General features: G+C 34.1%; 3 protein-coding genes and 1 non-coding gene across 6 annotated transcripts; 3 read left to right on the forward strand and 1 right to left on the reverse strand.

Moving 5' to 3' along the window:
* Positions 1-1,731: 1,731 nt before the first annotated feature.
* Positions 1,732-7,510, forward strand: EIFISO4G1 (MIF4G domain-containing protein / MA3 domain-containing protein). 2 transcript variants are annotated; one of them, XM_021421803.2, is made up of 9 exons: positions 1,732-2,180; positions 3,489-3,560; positions 3,802-3,897; positions 4,049-4,273; positions 4,357-4,454; positions 5,025-5,112; positions 5,270-5,620; positions 5,705-5,947; positions 6,061-7,510. In XM_021421803.2, exons 1-9 carry the CDS (start codon positions 1,995-1,997, stop codon positions 7,102-7,104), a joined length of 2,403 nt encoding a protein of 800 aa, XP_021277478.1. In that variant the 5' UTR covers positions 1,732-1,994; the 3' UTR covers positions 7,105-7,510. The 2 variants fall into 2 exon arrangements, with proteins under 2 accessions (XP_021277478.1, XP_021277479.1); XM_021421804.2 differs by having other exon boundaries at positions 4,061-4,273.
* Positions 2,642-2,746, forward strand: LOC149527523 (small nucleolar RNA snoR103). Its single transcript, XR_016350957.1, has one exon. It is a non-coding gene; the product is annotated as a small nucleolar RNA snoR103 (small nucleolar RNA).
* Positions 7,511-7,658: 148 nt separating the features above from the next.
* Positions 7,659-14,843, forward strand: MPS1 (multipolar spindle 1). Of its 2 annotated transcripts, XM_021421806.2 has the most exons (10): positions 7,659-8,864; positions 8,958-9,015; positions 9,116-9,262; positions 9,350-9,406; positions 9,906-9,985; positions 10,088-10,142; positions 11,567-11,680; positions 11,904-12,096; positions 13,431-13,501; positions 14,179-14,843. In XM_021421806.2, exons 1-10 carry the CDS (start codon positions 8,706-8,708, stop codon positions 14,361-14,363), a joined length of 1,119 nt encoding a protein of 372 aa, XP_021277481.1. In that variant the 5' UTR covers positions 7,659-8,705; the 3' UTR covers positions 14,364-14,843. The 2 variants fall into 2 exon arrangements, with proteins under 2 accessions (XP_021277481.1, XP_021277482.1); XM_021421807.2 differs by lacking the exon at positions 13,431-13,501 and having other exon boundaries at positions 14,179-14,307.
* A 5,527-nt stretch (positions 14,844-20,370) lies between these two features.
* LOC110411103 (EG45-like domain containing protein) lies at positions 20,371-21,623 on the reverse strand. The gene is made up of 3 exons (XM_021421125.1): positions 21,456-21,623; positions 20,617-20,893; positions 20,371-20,538 (listed from the first exon to the last, which is right to left on the reverse strand). Exons 1-3 carry the CDS (start codon positions 21,550-21,552, stop codon positions 20,532-20,534), a joined length of 381 nt encoding a protein of 126 aa, XP_021276800.1. The 5' UTR covers positions 21,553-21,623; the 3' UTR covers positions 20,371-20,531.
* Positions 21,624-21,983: the final 360 nt, after the last annotated feature.

The following is a 21,983-nucleotide window of genomic DNA, read 5'->3' on the forward strand; positions in this document are numbered from 1 at the left end:
AATAAGTTATTATAATCAATAATTAACTACTTACTATTAATTAAAATGATACTTATTATTTTTTATATTATGTAGTTTTGATATAGTATGTTGACTTATCATAGCAAATGATGACATTATATGCTACTATGATATAATAATATGATCACATAGTAGACTTACCTTCCATTATAATCAGTCACATGACATAATAATAACATGTGTCATTTTAACTGATAACATGCAGCCAGCCGTTAATTATAAAGATTTTTTTTATGCAAATAAAAATTTAAAGGCTTAATTGAATGTAGTAAAAAAATAATTTATTAAAATTTTAAATAATTTAAGAACTTTTAAAGTATTGTATAAAAAAATACTAAAAACATAGTATAACTCTAAGTGAGTTCTTATACAATTATTGTATGAGAATAATTCATTCACAATTATCAAAATTAGACTAGATAATGATCTGTTTAAAGCTCTAGGTTATTGGAACAATGATTCAATGGTTAAGTCATTCTAGTTAATTTCATATAAATAAAAATATTTGTAAATAAAATTATATATTATTTAAATATTGTGTATAATTATATAAATGATAATTTATGATTAATATTAGAAACATTCATTATCATTGAAAACTTACCAAAAAAAGAGTTAAGTTTATAAAATTCATTTTACTTTGTAGTTTTGTATAATATATTTTTATTTTTAAAAATGTTTCAAAAGATATATTTAAATGAAAAATAAAAAAAAATCAATAATTAGTACTTAAAATCTAAATTAGATATAATATTATAATCCTTTTTAGAAGCCAGATTAATTGATTTGGATTAATGAAAAGTACATATCATCTTTTTTTCATAAACCCAATGAATTAATGCGAGTTTATTCAAGTTAAATGTACAAAACAATCAATTAAAGAATCAACCCGAATAGAGGTTCGGCTCCCCATGTTGCCCATTTGATTTTTGATAATTATTATCTCATTCTTTTTGTAATATTTTTTATTTTAATTAAAAATATATTTGATTACAAATAATAATTTTTATGTATTTTTAGAAGATAATTAATATATGTAACGAATCTTTGATGATATAATTCTAAAAGTACCCAAAAGAAAGTCTTTGAATCAATAAAGTGATCAAAACAATAGATGTTCTATGTTTATATCTTGACATGAATCCATGTTATATCCTTATATGTACATTAACCTTATAATCATCATCATAAAAGAAAGAAAACCTTATGTATGCATTTTGTTTTGAGGTTATGATTTTCTTCTTCATTGCATTTTATCCCCAAGGAAGTTAGCTTTTTCTTTTTCAACTTGGTTGCTTTCTTTATTAAAGAAACATTAAACTAATCAGAGTGTTCATATTTGAAGATATATTTTTTTTAATTTTACTTATTTTTACGCTACGATAAAACCAACACATACGGACTTTGTAATTTCTAATAAAATTTTAGAAGGACTGGCATAAGGTTTGAAACATTTTACAAGGTAATATTAATTATCAAATTAACAAAAATAAATTTTTAAGCCATAAATAGAATTTGTATAAGGGTTTTAAAACTAAAACATTTAAATAAGAGTAAAACACTAGCAAAGGAGGAAGGGCAAAGTTGTCAATCAACGCCAAAGAAATCTTGGCAAGCCCAAAACCAACGAGGGTACTGATGTAATTATACATACAAACCTACAAAATAGTGACTGAAGAAAAAAATAAAAAAAGGTCTCCAAAAGGAGGGTTTGTTTTTCCTCGCTACCGTCCTCACATACTTGCTCCTCTTCTCTTCTCTTCTCCTCTTCTTTGCTCTCCCGCAGAAGAGAGGGAAAAACTTTCGTCTCTTCTCTTTCTTGAAAAACCAATTTTGTTTCTTTATCTCTTTATATTCAAGAACCTTTATTTTTTGTCCTTCCATATTCAGATTCAGCGTTTTACTATCGCTGAGTTTTTTGCCTTTTTCTGATCGGACGGCGGAGATTGAATCTCGCGTGAAAAGATCGAGGTATGCAGCAGGGTGATCAGACGGTGTTGAGCTTAAGACCTGGTGGTGGTCGAGGGGGCAGACTCCTTGGTGGTCCTTCTTCTTCTTCATCATCTTCATCTTCTTCTTCGTTAGCCTTTGGTTCCCTTTCCTCTGATCTTCCTCTATTTCGTCCTCATGGCGGTGCTCCTCCTCCCTTTTCCATTAAGGTTCAATCTTTTTATCCCTTTCTCTTCAAAACCCATATTTCAGTTTTATGGATCTAGCCTTTTTGATGTGATCTTTGTTGGTTTTGATTGATTTGGGTTGGGTTAGTTTTGCCTTGTAGATATTTCACTGTTGGATTCAGATGGGTTTTCTTTTTAAATTGTTCTTGTAACAGCTGTTAGGTAGTACTTTTTTGCGACTGAATTCTGAGCTAGATTGGATCTTTAGCAACTAGATGTGATTTTGTCATTGCTGTTATTGATTTATAATATATGTTTGAGATAAATATTGTTTTTCATTTTTCGTTTGAAAGGCTTTAAATTTATACCTTCTTGCTTTTACTATTACACTTGGTGTTTGCCAAATTTTCCTTGTTATTAATCATAAGAGAATAGAGTTGGATATTAGTAGACCTTTAAAAGAGGAAGAGTATGAATAGCTTTGTCCTAATTCTTGGTGGGGCACTTAGTATGTGTACTTGCTGTAAATATGGACGAAGATAAATATGTAGGCTTTAGGTGGGTAGTCTATGAGTTTCTGATTGCCCATAAAGGACCTACAAACATTTAGGATCTTATTTTTAAACAAATAGAGGTGTTCCAGTGAGGAAAGATAATGAACTTGTCCTATCTTTTGGTCAATCCTCTTAGCTCTGTTTCAATGGTTATCTATGAAATATTTTTTGATTTACTGGTGGTGGAATTTGAAAAATCTATAAGCCGGTTTAATTGATTGCCATGTCTTTCTATAAGTACAAATAAAGAAGTTAACATTAAAATTTTAAGTGCCCGCGATCAGTTAAACCCACTTGTGGATTTTTAAACTCTGCTGCTGGTGTGTAAAATAGTAATATATAGTTCTATGTGCCACTTGTATTTACTTGTGGATCCTCCTAATTGGAAAGAATAAGTTCTATTAATGAGTTGAATTTTATTAACTGTATGGACTTTTTGCGTATTAAGTAACCAAGTCTATATTGAGGATTGTGAAGTGCAAAAGATTTGATCTTTTGACGAACTCCTTATGATACAAATCATTATATTTCAACTATTGTGATGTCTTTTTATTTGGATGTCACTGAGCATTTGTGGAACTTATCTTTTTATTTTTATTAGATAAGTATGTTAATTTTTTGATAACCGTAATCTGAATTCTCCATATAAGTTCTTAGTACCAATTTAGAGTTTGTGTTTACTTTTATTCCTTTGTGCGCTTTATTCTTTAGACAGTGATCTGCTTGTTTACATGTTGCATATTGGAATATTGTTGGGTTGTAGAATCTGAAGATATCAATTGGTTTACTGTTGTAGGCTGGAGACACACGATTTGAGGGTCGTGAACGTGTGCGATACACTCGGGACCAGCTTTTACAGCTTAGGGAGGTACTTGTATAAACTTGTTCTTAGTAGTATACTTTATTTCTGCATCAATTAAAGTATTGTTAAATTTTGCTTCCAAAAACCAACCAAAAAAGACAAAAACATATGCTTTTTATTTGCTTGCAAGGGAGTTGTTCAATGTTGTTCGCACTCTGTTTCAATTATATTGAGTTGAAATAGCACAGTGTCACTTTTTGATTATTGTTTGATATAATCTCTGCTTATGCTGTTTGCCTTCTTTTAGGCTGTAGAAGTTGCCGATGAGATTCTTAAAATCAAACGAGAAATTGATGCGGAACTCTTTGGTGAAGATCAAAACTGGGGTCGTGGAGAAAGCAATGTAATCTCTAAGTTCTTTTTTGCATTTTATGTTTTGTTTTCTTATTTTAGTAGTAATTATTTGTCTTGATTATGTCTGTATTTTCCATTATTTCTGCCAAACCATCATTATTTGTTAACACTTGTTGATCCATCGTCTAAACTTTTGCTAGCCACCAAATCAGAGTCAGAACCGCTACTCCGAGCCAGACAATCGTGATTGGCGTAACCGTTCAGCACAGTTTCCTTCTGCTGGTGAGGAGAGGTCTTGGGAATCCCTTCGGGATAGAGAATTTGGAAGCCGATATGACTCTAGACAGACAGAAGCTACTCAATTTAATCGCCAGGATCAACTCAACTCTCAGTTCTCCCGGGCACAAATCTCTTCTAACCAAGGGGTAATTGATGTAAAAGGAGTTGAATTCTTTTTGTCTTTTTAAGATTTTTGGCGTTGGACATTGAGTTTCCTTTGTTGAACCAGGGAGGACCAGCTCCAGCTTTGGTCAAAGCTGAGGTGCCCTGGTCGGCTAGAAGGGGGAATCTTTCTGAGAAGGAGCGTGTTCTAAAGACTGTTAAAGGGTAAAATTTAAAATACGTTTCTTGCATCATTATCTCTGATTTCTATTGACGAACCATAAGGGACCTTGATTTTCTGGATCTTATTCAGGATGTGGTCCTAAATTAAGCTCAATGGCGTCCTAGTAATCCATGAAGTAGGAACAATTTTTTTTGTTTCTTACTAAGTTACTGGAATAGGGAATTGCTTTGAACTTCCAACCTTGGATTTTATTATGGCATAACAAGCTCTACAGTTCAGGTTTAATATGTTTTTAAGTATGGTTTGTACCTGCAACTTTTAATTTTCGAAGTTGCTGAATATGGGTTGCACATTGCGTTAAGCAGTGAATAAGAGAATGTGATAAATTTATTCTTGATACTAATGGCAGTGGTGAAAATTGCATATTCGTTATCTGATTACCTGGACAAGCGACGGCTTCCATCTGTAAATAGCTTGCAAACTTGCTAAGTGTTTTTTCTTTTGTCAAGTTTGCATGATAGGAAGAGGCAATGATTACCTTCCCCGTCCTTTGGGATGAAATTAACTGTGAATGACTGATTTTTCTGAATGGTTATCTGTTCTCTGTGCAGGATACTGAACAAGCTGACTCCTGAGAAGTATGATCTTCTGAAGGGCCAACTTATTGATTCTGGCATCACATCAGCTGATATCTTGAAGGTTATTCTTTTTTACATTACTGTTAGTCATTTTACATTACTGCACATTATTCTGTATGTCTTTGCGTGTACACACATACTTTCACACATTGATTTATATCGTTTCCTTTTTTAGTTACTGCAGTTGTAAGATGAACTCACTGATGGTATCTTTACAGGGGGTTATTTCTCTAATATTTGAGAAGGCTGTTCTGGAACCCACATTTTGTCCCATGTATTCTCTGTTGTGTTCTGATCTTAATGATAAGCTCCCCCAATTCCCATCTGACGAACCTGGTGGAAAAGAAATCACATTTTACCGAGTCCTTTTGAATAACTGCCAAGAGGCATTTGAGGGAGCTGACAAGCTTAGGGAAGAAGTGGGGCTGATGACTGCCCCTGAGCAAGAGATGGAGCGTAGGGATAAAGAAAGGATGGTCAAGCTCCGTACTCTAGGTAACATTCGTTTAATTGGTGAGCTTCTGAAGCAGAAAATGGTTCCTGAGAAGATAGTCCATCACATTGTGCAGGTTATTTCCTGTCTTCCTGATTAATGGTGCTTGGGTTTATTAGTAACTTATTCTAAACCATTTTTTGCCTTTTCTGTCAAACAGGAACTTTTGGGCCATGATACTAAGGCTTGCCCTGCAGAGGAGAATGTTGAAGCCATTTGTCAGTTCTTCAACACTATTGGTAAGCAGCTTGATGAGAGTACAAAATCACGGCGCATAAATGATATGTACTTCAGCAGACTGAAGGAATTGACTACAAATCCTCAGCTTGCCCCAAGACTGAGATTTATGGTTCGTGATGTTCTTGATCTTCGTGCAAACAACTGGGTTCCCAGGCGTGAGGAGGTAGCTCATAAATGCCATCAAAATTTTCTGGTTTAGATTAGATAGATGTTGTTGACATGTCCTTGTGAATGGGTTTTAAACCCAATGTCTTCTTATTTTCTTAATTTTTGCAGGTGAAAGCCAAAACAATCACAGAAATCCATTCTGAGGCTGAAAAAAATCTTGGGCTGCGTCCAGGTGCTACCGCAAGTATTAGAAATAGTCGTGCTGTTTCTGGTGGTCCAATGAGTCCTGGTCCTGGTGGTTTTCCTATCACTCGTCCTGGTACTGGGGGTTTGATGCCCGGAATGCCAGGAACTCGAAGAATGCCTGGTATGCCTGGAATGGACAATGATAATTGGGAGGTTCCTAGGAACCGGTCAATGCCAAGGGGTGATGGGTCAGGTGTACTGCCTGGGGGACGTGTCCCATCACCATTAATCAATAAATCAACTTCAATGAATCCGAGGCTGTTACCTCAAGGCAGTGGTGGCCTAATGAGTGGTAGGACAAGTGCCCTGTTGCAGGGCGGTTCAACCCCTCCAGCTCGGCCATCTAATTCTATTTTAGGTGCAGAGCCTGTGGGACAACCATCTCTTTCTGCCAAACCTGTGCCTGTGGCTGTTGTGACTCCGGTTCTAGAGAAACCACTAGCACCGGCTGCAAGAATAAATCCAGGTCTACGGAGAAAAACACAGGCACTGTTGGAAGAATATTTTAGTGTTAGGCTGCTGGATGAGGCATTGCAATGTGTGGAGGAACTAAAATCTCCATCATACCACCCTGAGGTTGTGAAAGAAGCCATCTCCATTGCCTTGGAGAAAAGCCCACCCTGTGTTGAGCCGGTTTCAAGACTTCTGGAATACTTACTTACTAAGAAAGTTCTTACACCTAGAGACATAGGGACTGGTTGCCTGCTCTATGGTGCCTTGTTGGATGATATTAGCATTGATTTGCCAAAAGCACCAAATAATTTTGGAGAAATAATTGGGAAACTTGTTATGGCTGGAGGATTAGATTTTAATGTGGTGAAGGAAATCCTAAAGAAGATGGAAGATGACAAGTTCCAAAAAGCTGTATTTGATGCAACAATGAGGATCATTTGCTCTAATCCTTCGGGCCAAGCTCTGTTGGATGCACAGGCATCTGAGGTCGAGGCCTGTCAGAATCTATCCTAAATTTTGCATGCTACTCTTAATGTCTGTGTTCACAAGGACTTCTGCTTATCTCCACTTCAATATAATGTTTCCTACGTTTTCCCCTGCTTTTTGAGGCGAGCAACTTGTATTATTTGATAAAGGTGGAGCTGCCAAGGACAGGTAAAATTTTATTGAGTTGTATATTTCTCCGAGGTCATAGCGGTGTGTTTATTGAGAAAAGAAATTAAAACCATAATGCCATGGATTTTGTCCTCGAGTGTGGCTAATACATGCCAGAGTTCTCGGGAAGAGTGGTCACCTGTTTAAGGGATCCAGTTGTTTTTGTATTTGATTAGTTTTTTGATAAATTTTTTGACTTGAGTAATTTAGTTTATTGTTGAACTTAGTTCATAAATCTCAAGTTTTTAGCTTATTTACAGTCAAAGTGAAGTCCACTTTGATTTCTGTCACTGCCTTTATCCGTTCATTCTCACTCTGCCATGTTTGAAAAAAGGCTTAAATTCATGAAGTTGTGCTACCGGAGACAGATTGAAGATGGTAATTTGCCCGCTAAATAAAATAAAGTCCTGAAGAAAAATCCATGCAACTCTTGGGTATATCACCTAGTACTAACTGTTACTGATGGAGCTTAGATTAATGTGATAAATGGTTGTCTTTAATGAATCCAAGAATAGGATATGTGGTGGCCGAGGGGTAGGCTCGTTCCTGGGATGGAGGCCTGCTGAAAGCAAAATTAAGTTAGCTAGAATTATGAGCTTAAACAAAAGTCTTATCAGCTGGATGGGAGGGGGAGGCGCCGTTTCATGCCAAAAAGATCAATGTATGTCGTCAATTATTGGGATTGAAAGGGGCCTCTCAAATCATATCGTTTGTTGACTAAACTTGTACCGCTCTTGATTATATGCTCGAATAGTTGTTTCTTCAATCATTGAGGTTGCTATCCCTTCACGTTTAACTTTGCTTACCGCTCCACCTATTGGACTTCACCAATCTTGGCTGATCAGACCTTTTCTGTACCTCTAAATTAATTAACCTTTCAACTTTTTCTTCTTATTCACCAATGCTTCCATCTGATTATCCCAAGCTCACAACTCAACTCTTATCAGGATCGGTTCTTCTAACCTTATATGTTGATTAAAGATTATGCATAAAGAAGATTTATCGTGGATCAATTTCTAATAAAATCGTTAATTGTATTTCTAACTTTGTGCTGATCTACAATTGTAATATTGGAGTGAACAAACTTCAACTTTTGGGCACCTTTTTTTTTTTACTTATTTCTCATGTGTTGAGATGAATTGTATTTATAACGATTTAAAAAGTTTTGTAAGCATTTGAGGGAAGGAAGAGTGTTTTCATTTTGGGCATGCCAATAAGTTTCTGTAATTATCTTCCAACATTTTTTCTAGTATTAGTTTTAGTTCTTGGTTTATAAAATTCATTACTCGTTAACTTATAAATATTAGGAACTAAGAAAGATGAAACTGGACTATTGGGCCAACTTAAGCCTTGTGAAATGTAAAACAGGCCCAGGTGTGCTGGTCTTTAAAACCAACTTCCAAAATAATAATAAAAAAATCCCCAAATCTTCCCGCGTCTTTTGATTTAGGTAGACAGGAATGTCCGCCAGCGAAAACCGAGCAGCATCAGCAGCAGCGAGAGATACTTCAAGTGATGAATCGTTAAGGCTAGCCGTAGCCATATCTCTCCTCCGATCAAAGTTTCTCCAGAACCATCCTCCTCCTTCCCAATCCGACGCTCTTAAATGGAAGCGAAAGGTCTCTGTTTCTCTCTTTTCCTTCTAACTCCCTCTTTACATTTGCCAAATTTCAATTTCTAATTTCTGTCTCTCTCTTTGATGGAATTTTTAGGCAAAGGAGCGAAAGCAAGAGATTCTCAGACTCAGAGACGATCTCAAGGAAGCCGAAGGTTCTCCAGTTCTACTCTTTCTCTTCAAAATTTCCTCCTTCCTTTTGGCTGCATTTAGTTTCCTTTGAACACAGGGTTGCGTGTATGTATGTGTTTCTAGATGCTTCGCAATTCGACCTTTTCCCGCAAACTGCTTCTTGCAAGTGCTATTTCTTCGGTAATTTGGGGAAATTAAGCCCTAATCGACTTGGAGACGCTTCTGATCGTAGATTCAATGATGTTCTTCGCCGAAGATTTCTCAGACAAGGTTAAATCATTAACATTTTATCATTTATCAGAACTAGCTGCGTGTTTTCAATGTTTGTCTAATATATGGTTTCTTTTCTGCTTGCAGTTCGACTGAGGGAAAGAAGGAAAGGAGCTGCTTCATCTCTTAAAGGGCGTGTTTTAGGTGCATATACAAGAATTTTCTGGACCCTTTGTAACTAATCTGGATTCCTTCTTATGGTTTATATTTTTCTGATTCGATCTATGTTTCTTGGGGCACCACGATGATATGGCAATATAAGGTTCAATCTTGTATCTTATTTGATTTAGGTGATCAACTCCCTTTAATGTTCATTTTACTGGGATAAGAAAGTATGATGTGAATGAATTTCATTATTACAAAAAGTTAGTAGAATTACTATGCATGGACTATAAAGACCAAGTACCGCCAGTTTATACCATTTATAGCATATTTGGTTTGCTAAATGGAATATGGTAGAATTGGAATATAATCATTTCATTCATAGAGTGGGATTGGAATGGAATAGTTATTTTATAGTTTGTATCATGATCATAGAGTAGATTAGTAGTTTTTTTGGTTTGAATGTTATGAATATACCAAAAGAAATGGTGTTCTTTTATTGTAATGGAACTAGTAACAGGACTTCTGTTTATAACTGCAGGCTGTAACGATGAAGATCAAGCAGAGCAGCTTAAGGCTTCAATTGATTTTCTTGTGGAGCTTTGTGATACAAGTTCTCCTGTAAAGTGCCTTTTTTGTCTTCTGGTTTTTGTTTATCACTCTAAGAGATGTAAATCCATAGTGTGGTAACTCCTTTTCTTCTTATTTATACCTTTTCTGTAGGTTCAAGAATCTAAATTTGAAAATTGGTCTCACCAAGCTGTGGAATTCATTTTAGGTAATCATGACATGGTATCATTCATTGGAGCTTATGTAAAATCTTTCACAATAGAAATTCAAGTCATGAACTGTTTCTTCAAAAGACTGTATATCTAGGGGTATACAACATATTTGCTTTTGAAACTTAGGTATACAACATATTGAATATCAAATTCATATGGAGATATCTCAATCCCATGGTTGTTTAAAAGTACTGAAAACTTCCACATCATTGTTTGTGACCAGAAGTGAACTGTAGGATTGATGTAGGCAAGATCAACAAAAGGAATGGCTAACCTATTTAATTGTGGCTGCTTTTGGTAATAAGGTGTTTTTTTGAATACCATAATGTAAATTGTGATTAGTTCCCATGAATACTCGCCTAATGTCATTTCCTGTTTTTAGATTGTGGGACAGTCTTTAGATTTTGATGTAAGGCAGCTTTTATTTTCTACTAGAAAAAAGGTTAGAATGGAGTTTTTTAATTCCAGGATGGTTGAGACTTAAGCCTCTTGGTGTATTTTCTCTATTTACCGAATAGCTTATGATTTTCCTTCATTAGATTTTCCATTTGCGTGGGTTGATCTTGTTCTTAACAAATCAGAAAAGAATTAAAAGCCTAATAAAACTGGTAGCACTGGCCATATTGCTGTAGAGTACCTTGCCTGCTTACCATATTAAATGGTTGAAGCCCACATGACCTGAAATTCAGGTTGGTTAGAAAGCAGGGGAGAAAAAACTGATATTGTCCTTTAATGTATCTTATCTCATTCTGAAGTAGATGAAATACTTTTTCGATTTAGACATCCCTGACTAATGTATATCTGAGTGAGGCAATGGTTCCACACTGCTTTTAGGGATTAAGTTACTTTGAAGCCAAGTTAAGTTTACGAACCAGTCCAAATGGCATCAGAAGTAATGCAGTGTGAGAAAAAGCAGATGATATAGAAAGGACTGCACATGAAGAATGTTTGGAAGGTGGTTGACCTAGAAATCAAATTTGAAAAACAAATATATAAATATGTTTGTACCTTTAGCGTCTTGTACAAGTTGAAGTTGTTCTGAGGCAGGAGAAATGAGAACTGTTGGTCTGACTGAATAGAAAATAAGACTCAAGTCACTCAGATTAGGCTTATTGGAAACTAGCAGAAATTGCAACTTTTTGCTAGTATTTGAGAAAGAAAGTTAAGAAATGAAAAGATTGCTTCTCTGATGTAAACTAGTGGTTATTCAGCATTGTTGAATCTGAAATCTTGTTTGACATTGAAGGTAAATGAATAAACTGTTGATTTCCATATTTTCTTCATGCTCGTTTCCCTTTGTTTCTGCCAATATTTATTGTGCTGCAATGTGGGCCTTTTCTTGGCTTGCTATACTGGTTTGAAAATCCTGACTGTCTAATCTGTGTGCTTTTCTTCTTCCTCTTTCATGTGTTTTCTTTAGTGGCATTGAAGAATCTATTATCGACGGGAAGGAAATTGGAATCCATTGAAGGAGTTGTTAGCAGCTTAATTATGCGTTTGGTTAGACTGATGTCTTCTCCCTCAAGAGGAGACGGTAAATATTCTGTTGTGTTTGGAACCTACTTAGATTTGTTGTAAGTTTGTGGTGTTAAACATTTATGTCTTCGATAACCAGAATATTTTTTTCTTGTGCTTATTTGTTTACATCGGCATCTACTGCTTACAGAAGTGAGATGCTAATGTGTGCTTGCCTTTAGTCACCAATTTTCTCTCCTTTCCGTCAGTTATTTATTTTTGTTTTCAACATGCTATTTCAGAGGCACATCACAGTGACACCAATTCCCAGTTCTACATTCAACATTTGCTCCGTAAGCTTGGGTGTGAACCCTACATTGGACAGCGTGTAATACTTTCAGTTTCTCAAAGAATATCTGTACTCGCAGAAAGTTTACTTTTCTCAGATCCATTTGATGAAAATTTTCCTGCTATGCATGAGTGCATGTTTGTAATGTAAGTATTTCCTAGTTATCCAATCTTTTATGTTCTTTTCTCTAAATTTTGACCTTTGATTAACTTCAGCTCATTAGTTATAGTTTGACAAGAACAATCATTAGTTACAGTTATTTAAACTTAGGACGTAGGGCAATCTTGTAAGAATTTTTTGGATTGCTTATCTCTTCTTTGTCCTTGTTGTTTATGATTTTGCTGTATGTTTTCTCTTTTCCTTGGCATCATGCTCTGGTGCGTGTGCATATGTGTGTGTCTGTACTACTTTTTTTTTGTCAGAAAATAGCATTATGCTCTGTTATAAAAACCGCAATTTTTTTTCTCTTCTTACTGTAGAGTTGTATTTTGCATCTCGTGCTTTGTTTTGTTCCTTTTCTATCTACTGGAATAGTTATCTCCTAATATTCAAATTTAGAGATTTCCACCAGAATTATTGCACAAGAGTTATGGTTTTATGTACTGCATTGAGTTTCTAGCAATTGAGGAGAAGGCACAGGAGCTTGGAAACTTGTTTTGAGTCATTAAGTTTTCCTTAGAAGGATATTTAGATTGCTGAATGTCTGTTGAATCTGAGGATGGATCCTCCATATGTCCAGTATAACATCGAAATATGGCAAAATTTGTGTCATTTTTCTTGAAATTTTGAAGACATGAAATTTCATGGATATTGACCTCCACTTTGATATTTTTGAAGATGTTTGATGAAATGAAAAAAAAAGTAGGAAAAAGTCATGGAAGCCCCTTAAAAGATGCTATTTCAAGAAATTTTAGGATATTCTTATCGCATGTTTATTTATTTATTTAGTTTTTGGATAAGCGCTTGTTTCTTACATAGATATATGCAGTCTTATTCCTACTTTGATTAACTTGAACCCATAATGTCTGAGTCACCAGCAAGCAAACTTTATTATTGTGCCCAACAAGGTTGAAATGCTTCAGTTTCATATCTTAAGCATTCATTCATCTTAGTCTGGATCCGTTGATAATATAAAGGATGCTGGAGTGAGTGTTATCCATTGACAGCATGGATAAATTGCTTTCTGTGAGGTAGATTTCAATACTACCCAAAATTTTGTTACCATGTTCATTTAAAAAGGAGTTCATTTCATGCTGTGCTATTGTTAACAAATTTCATGGTAGCATATTTGTTTCTTGTGCTTAATATACCAGCTTCTGTGCTGTTTAATAGGCTTTAGGTGAATTGTATGCAACCTCAGCAAGCTGCTTGTGCAAATAACTCGAGATTTTATGCAATACTTTTAAGTCTGGGTTATTGCATATGGATTTCCTCCGTGTAATATGAGTAGCTCAGTTTGATCTGTTTCTCTGGGTGGCAGGATCCAGCTTATTGAGTTTTTGGTATCAGACTACTTGTTAACCTGGCCAGCAAATGAAGGCTTTGACAATAGTATGCATTTGCCAATTTTTTCTGCTCATAGTTATTTATACTGTTGCGCTCCCATTAATTCACCATGCTTGCTTCCTCGGTTCCAATGTAACATAACACTTAGGCGTACATATATCTTTTTTGGGATCGATGTAGTGTTTTGCACAGCATGCATGTACCAAACATGAGATGCCAGCACATTTTGCATATAATAACGCACACAATCCTTGCGTTTTGCATGCATTGCTCATTGCATATGGTATGGTTTGCCCCGAGAGAGGCAAACTCATAAGGTAGGCTTCTACTTGAAGTTTTGTCTCTGTCCGCATCCATTACTCATTTTTAGGACATTGTAATTTCTTTGGTTCTGAACAAAGTCTCTTTTAAGCTCCTGCCTACTTCCCTTCTAACATAGAAAAGTAAAGAGCAATGTGCATTGATTGTGAATAGCTGCAAAAAGATATTAATTTCACATTCACCCTTGTTCAAATTAGCGAAAAAGTTTCTGCAAATATGAAACCAGCATGAAAATCTTAATTACTATTATTTACTTCTAATTAGAGACACTATGTTCTTACGATACTACAGTAACGTTAGTATCATCTATTCATCCATCTAATGTCCATGGTTGAGGTAAATGGTAAAGTTGCTGGGCCGCACTGACCATTAGGGAATGATAAATGACAATGACATTGCAGTTCTTTTTGAAGAGTGGGTGACATCACTTGTCCAGGCACGGAAAGCTGTTGAAGTTTTAGAGAGCAGAAATGGGCTGTATGTGGTGTACATGGATCGAGTCACGGGAGAATTGGCTAAACTCGTGGGTCAGGTTCCATTGTCGCAGAAGCTCAATTCAGATATTTTTGATGCCCTTTTCCGTTAGGGTATCTGCAATGGGAGTCACATGCCTGAAAATGCTTCAAACTTTTTGGTTCTAGTTCTTGGACAGCAAACTGCGAACCATACTTGAAATGGAAAACAAGTTTCAAGCATTTTATCCCCTTGAGCACTTTCGCTTTTTAAATGGAACGAGAATAGCATCTCTTTGGTCTTTGCTCAGTATGAAAATCGGTGATAGAATAAAGTATGGGAATTGCGACTTTGGGTCAAATTTATGTAGAGGTTTTAAGTCAGACTCGTAGCGGCTGAAGCTTCAAGGTAGTGGTACCTCAGCGCGTCTCTTTGGCGGCTCCGCGTGTCACAGCGTAATTGAGTGCTTGGAATTTCATGCCGTTCTGGAAACCCATTTACCTTTTAAGACGAGTATGATTATAACTTCTGAATTATTTCCGCGCTGCGTCATTGCTTTGAATGTACAGAATTGAAGCCTATCAAGTGTTTTTAGAGTTCTACTTTTTGGTAATATCTTTTTGTTATTTTTTTTCCACACGATATCAAAGAAGTTTCAGATTGCTTCGTGTCCAAGTTCATTACATCATAAAGAGACTACTATTTGAAGTTTAGATCCGCATTTTACGTTTTTTGTTTTGTTATATTCGTGCGTGTTAACTTGTTTAGAGAATTACAGTAATAATTTACAAAAAAAAAACATTAAAACATTTTTATTTTAGCGTTGCAAAAACAAGACGAACTTAATATGTAATAGATTTGATAATTTGTGTTTGTGTATTTTAATTATATTGTATAGATATATAATGTTAATAATTATGTAAGTAAATATGAAGATGATAGGATTAATTAAACGTATCAAAATTTATATTATATATGAATATATAAATATTTATTAAATATGTAATATGATGTATATTAAATAAATTAGATTAAATTTTATATAATATAATATTATTTATAATTCTCATAAACAATTAATATTATTAAATTAATATATATAATTATAAATAAAATATAAATTTATTATTTAATTTTAAAATTAATAATCATAAAAATAATTATGATAAAACAACAATATTCCTCCAGTATAATAAAACTACCATCAACATCAAGAATAATAAAATTTACCACTATTATCATCACCCATGATAAAAAGTAGAGTATAGATGATGAACATTGAGCCATGGATCCTAAACTGTCATGCAGAGGATAGTTGTCTTGGGGAAAAGTTTTAATGCAAATGATTAAGCTGCAAAGTAAGAAAGTGATTATGGAAAAGTAATCGTTGGATTAATTTTTTTTTTTCATCTTTCTCCTTTTTAATCCTTCTTACCAATAAAAAGTTCCATAATTAATTAATTTGCTTCATTCTTGCATTTAATCAAATTATATACCCTTTAGCATCTTTCAAATAGCATCAAACTTGTGGTCAATCAAGTTTATATATATATATATATATATATATATAATTGAAAAAAAAAATTCAAACTTTATTTTTTAAATAGGAGAATAATGCACCAACTAATTAACCAAATACTCGGTGTTTGCGGTCAATCAAGGTGATACCAAACTCTTAATGATAGATATGATCGAATTTCTTAAATTCACTAGGTACTTTTTGTAAGTGCATGCCTTAGAGTTGGGCAAGAGATACTTATCCGAAAATGTATAAAACTTGAAAAAAATTCACTTTATCAAATAATTTTATAGATAATAAATTATTCTGAAACTAATTTGATAAAATTCTTGGATATTTGACACTTTGCATGGAAATTATAAAGAGTTATAATTATGAGATTTTAATGCATCAAAGCACACATCTTAAATGTTTGTAACCGATGTATCATTGAGACAAGACATCACTGATGCTTAAAGGCCAGCACATTTTATATTCTCACTATAAGTGGGCAAACAATCTCATATGATTGATAGTATAAGGATAGTTAGAACAAAAATGTAAGTGCTTGTTCAAGTAAGAACAAGTTTATTAAACTGGACCCGTCATGAGAATTTCATTTAGTACTTTACTCAAGTATTTAAGGATTAAATTCTCATATGTTAGTCGTGTAAGTAATCCTTAAACTTGAGACATCATTGTTATCTTGAATGAAGAGTGTTATACTTTGATTCAATCTTTACAGATCCTAACCATGGATGCCCAAAAAGTATGTCATTGGATATAGCATGAATCATATGGAGGCATATGAATTGTCCAGAGAGAAATTATCACCCTAAGTGAAAATTGTTAAAAGGGAAGTATCGACTTGATGAATTATTCGACCAAAGCAGGATGAAAAGAAAAGAGTTTCCTTAAGGTATCATAAAAAATCGACATTAAGGCTTAATATTTCATATGAAAGATATAAAGGGGAGACACTGTACCATGCCGTTTGTCCATTCTGAGATACATGATGATAGCATTGAATTACACAAGGAAGACTAGACATGAAAGTTTGAGTCAAACCATATGACTCTTTTATCATTTGGGTGGCCATGATGTTTTGCTAGAAGCCAATCTTAGTCTATAAGTATAATCAGCCAATTAAAGAATTGATGATGAAATCAAATAAGATTTGATTCATCCAATTGTAAATGAGATTTGGAATTACAATTTATACTTATTGTCAACATGATAAGAAGCTTAATGAGTCACACACATAAAATAATTATTAAGAATTAATTTGAGCATCAATCAAATAGGATTTGATATGCGAAGTTGAAAGACTTTATAGTGAGATAAATTGAAGAATTCAATTTATGAGTTTTTAAGGCTATTACAAGAAGTTCAACTGAAGGAATTTATTTGAATATGATTAATAAACTAAGTTTTAGAGCATTACATGGTGATGTAATAGCATGGCTTAAGCTTACACAAAAGATGCCATAAAGCTTGGATAGAAATAAGATTTAAGCTATCTGGAGGATATGCATATAAGATGTGTGATTTCTCTAAGAGGACTTGGGGAGATTAGGAAACTTGGAAAGCTTGTCAACATCATGAGGATGATCATTAGGCTACTTAGATTCGGTTTATTATTATTTTTAATATATTTATTCTTTTATATTCCAAATACTTTTAATGGTTTTTTAAAATTTTTAGACAGTAAAAAAGCACAGAACACCAATTTATAATAAAAAAAACATGAAATCAATTTTTTTTTCTTTAAATTCAATGAAAGTGGAAGAATAACAAAAAAAAAATTTAAAGAGAATATATAGTAAGATTGTGCTTGGGAATCTCTGTGGACTTCATTAGTATAATTCTGCTTGGAATATTAGTTTTATGAATAAATAGTTATATATTTAAAATGTAAAACAATAGTTTTGTAATTGTTTCATGTGTGTTATTAAAAACGTTCTTTACATTTGATAAAATCACACATCACTGTCGCTACGTTGTCATCACCTGCGCTGCCCCACCAATGTCCTCAACTGGCAGTGCCAGAATTACTCTATAATTTTTATATAAATTTTTGGGTATTTGAAAGCAATGTATATCAACACGGTGCGAGTATCATACTCCTAGCAATTATTATATGATTAATCTCTGGCCCACTCCAACCAACGCCTCTTCATTTTATATATTTTTGTGTATATCTCCTGGCAGATCTCATCGCGGCTCTTTGAACACTTCACTGTTACAACATCTTATCCTTTCTCCTTCTAAACTTCCAGAACGAGCTCCGTTCCCCATAACGTAACAGCGTAACAGCCAGGCATGACCCTCCTCAGATTCATATTAGCTCTCTCAATTGTCACCCTCCTCTTGTTCTCTCGATCTCTTCCAACTTCAGCTGCTGCTGACCAAGACGGAGGAGGAGTCTTGATTCCATTCAGGAGACTCCTCCTAAGCCAGCCTGTGAAAGCTGGGGAGAAACCAGGAGATGATGACCACGACTTCGTTTCATCTGTGCCTAAGAAGTTCAGGATTCATATGAGAAAAGTAAGAGGTGGTGGCATTGCAACTCGTGGTCGAGGAAGAACCTCATCAGCTGTCAGAACCCAATTCTGTTCCTCCCATTTTGCTTCTTTTATTGGCTGCTCTCTGTTCCTTGGTCTCATGATGCTGTAGGTGCTTTTGTGTCTAATTAGTTGATTAGTTAATCAGTTCTCCTTCTCCGTATCTTGGATTTTGTTTACCGTACGCAATAAATAAAGGTTTGGAAGGTTTTAGTTTGCATTCTCAATTTTGTATTTATCTGTATTAATTGATATGGCTGCTGAGCCCTGTTTTTTTTTTCTTTCATTTGTAATTTATTCCCGAATTGATTTCTTGTCACTCAACTCTTGAGAACGGGATTGAATCCATGTCCTTTCGGATTAATTGTACGATAGCTTCTCAATTAACTATATATATATATATATTATGTATCCAATAATAAATCTATAGAAGAAATCAACAAAACATGTTTTTTGTTTGCTCAACCTTGGACAGTTTTGACCGTAAAATTGGGTAATTGACATAAATTTGAAAGGTGTAGTAGAAAAGTGTGCAAGGAAGGTGCCTCTTCCAGCAAGTATTGGACATGAAGGGTTGGCCGGTCTTTCCATTCTGAAAGGAATTGAAATCTTGTGTAATACTCAAAAGGACCTTGAAATATTGAACATGGTTTTGGAAATTAGGGCAGCCATTGGAAGCCATAAGAGACCAAATTTCTGTGATGGATTAATATATTGTTGCCACAGTAACTTATGTTATTCTAATGATAGAAGAAGAGAGATACTAATTTCAGTGAAAATGCTCACATCTTACACCCGAAAATTCCAAATTCCTTCAGTCAATACCATCGTCTACTTGTCTTCTTTAGTTAATTATTTGAGCACCAGCTTCGTGGAAAGATTTTTAACAGTGTACTTCTAGTGAAAGAACTTGGAAAGGAAATGATTCCCCTGTTTAATACACTGTAATTTGACAGATAGAATATCATGGAAACAGTTGATCCAGAATACCCAAGGAGTAAATTCAAAGCGAAACAGTGAGCAATAGCATCTTCAGAATTCAAAAACCTTTCCTTATCAAAAACTACTCGAATCAGTTTCCACACTTATGGCCTTCTGCCGCTGGTCTCTTCAACTTTCGGTGAAGATCGTCTATTTCCATCCACCCCCAACCAAATGCCGCTGCATATTCTATAACATACTTAAAAAGAAGCCCGATTGGGCTTTTCCCTCTAATCACATGGGGGCATAGAGGTATTTCTTGTTTCTTGTTATTTCTTGTTAAATTTATCCATATAAATATACGTATGGTAATAAATAATATAGAGATAAGTAAAATGTCAAATCTTACAAGAAATTACACCAATTTAAATTAAGGACTAAAATTGTGACAAACTAATTTTATCTTAGTAATTAAAATTAAAAGATTAATTAAAAACAACATTAAACTAACAAACTAAAATTAATAGTTGAATAGCAAATTTTACTAGAAAAACAATTGATTAAAAACTTAAAATTATTATATCCCTCAACACTTTGTCTGGTAGGTGTACCAGATATCTATTATTCACTTGCTAAATTTCATTATGTTATTGCGGGTCTTCTTGCTCTTTGATTATAAATATTTTTTCTATTGTATTTTAAGCTTTATGTAGTCAAAACTTATGCTATTTATCTCTTTTATTTATTTATTTTTTCCATAATAAACAAAAAACAAATAATAAAAATCTCAACCAAACAAAACATTAATAATTTAAATCATATTCCAAAAAATTATATGAACATTCAAAAATTGATGAATTTATTAATATTAGTATAAATGAATATAATGTCTACATAATTAGAAGGTATACATGAATTAAGAAGAAATTAACAAAAAATAATAAAATCTTTAAAAGCATTTACCCATAGCATATAGTACCAGGTCAAATAAAATTAAGATAGTGAAAACTTGCTCGCGATTATATTTGCTGGTTGTTGCTATTGGCATCGATTCTCACTTCTTAGTACGTAGATTTTCATTTGGCATATAAGTTGTTAAAATATCAGCATGTCAATTGTCAGAATAACTGCTAAATATACTGCACAATTCTATTTATTTTCCGATATTATTGATTAAATAGGCAATTACAATTAAGAAACACGTAGGGATGAAAAGACAATGCTATCAAGCGCTATATATATAAGCAGGCATTAGTCAATAGACATCGGCCTTTAAGTATATTTAAGCAGCTGCAGATGGAACTTAGGTCGAACCAAGTCATACCCTGCAAGAAAATCATAAAAGATAAGGTATTTGAGCATAGAAGAGAGAGATTAGAGGTAAGTAGTAGAGATTAACGTACTGCACGTATTCTATGTTAATTCTGCCACCAGGACGAGAGATGGCGTTAAAAGCAGTATTGGACATGACCATGGTGGCTGGACATGGCGATTTAGGGCAGAAATCCACCACCTTCACATCAATATTACCACTTTTGCATGGCCTTCCATTGCCACTCAAACACCTCAATCTGTAACGCCTCCCGCAAGCAGCACCATTATCCCACAGTCCTTCACTCACAGCGACAAACAAATTTCCTGGTGGAAATTGTTCTTCACTATTACCATTGCACTTGGTAGCTGAATAAAAAAAAAATTGAGGTTAAAGGGGAAGCAAAAAAAAAAAAAAATCAGAAAGTTGAGACAAACGTAAATTTCACAGTGCTGCATTGGCCTTTACAATTTTGCAACGTGACCAATAATTCATATACTACTAATAAATTAATGATGCATCCAAATATTTGATTTAATAGTAGTTGCATATATTCCATGCTCAAAAGAGTTTTAAGTTTGAATACTCTTTTCTCAAACTAAAAATAATAATGGTAATAAAAATAAATTAATGATAAATGAAAAATGCTTGCAAAATCTTAATTTCCTTCATATGTTGTTACCATTAGAAAGCTAGTTCTGTACTACAGAGTCCACCTTCTATGGTGCCAAAAATAGCATTTGGATTCGAATTTAGGAATTTTATTCATATCTTGTCTCTCTTTTACCACCTAAGTTAAGCTTTGACAGCTAAACCTAAACCTCACCATTAGTTGATAACTGTAAGTTCTGACATGTTTTGCATTCAGGCTTCAATTATATACGGTGGTAGCATACTCTAAATACAAGGGAAAAGGTAGGATTTACTCACGTATGTAGGGAGGATCATAGGATGCGGCAGTTCCAACATCCCCAAGAACTTCTCTGCCCAATAAGCTTAATACCATCGCCACCAACAAGACAGCCATGATTTCAGAAAATGGAAATTAAGGTGAGTTATTATGTTGAAGGAAAACAAAGTCCTGTTTATATACTAGGATTTGGAGAACAACCAAAACTAAAAAGGGAAAAGAAGAATATGGCTTATCGTGTGAATTTTCTATTTTTCTTGGGTGTTTGCGTGGATACGTAGGAATCCCATCCTCATTGGTTTTCTTCTAGATAATAGATATATATAACTCGTCAATCAAGGGTGTATAAGGCTACTTTTGACACTTTACTGTTTAATTCGTTGAGATATTCTTTTTTTTGTTTAACTTATCATAAAAAAGAGATGAGAATGCAAACTTGATTCCAGTTCTCTACACAACTGATTACTATATATATATATTATTGATTCATCACATCGTGAATCACGCGTGATCCTTAAGTTGGCATATATACCATTAATGATCAACAT

This window comes from Theobroma umbraticum, unplaced genomic scaffold, assembly GCF_002168275.2.
Source record: "Theobroma umbraticum cultivar Fairchild unplaced genomic scaffold, ASM216827v3 scaffold_56.0, whole genome shotgun sequence".
Taxonomy (NCBI): domain Eukaryota; kingdom Viridiplantae; phylum Streptophyta; class Magnoliopsida; order Malvales; family Malvaceae; genus Theobroma; species Theobroma umbraticum.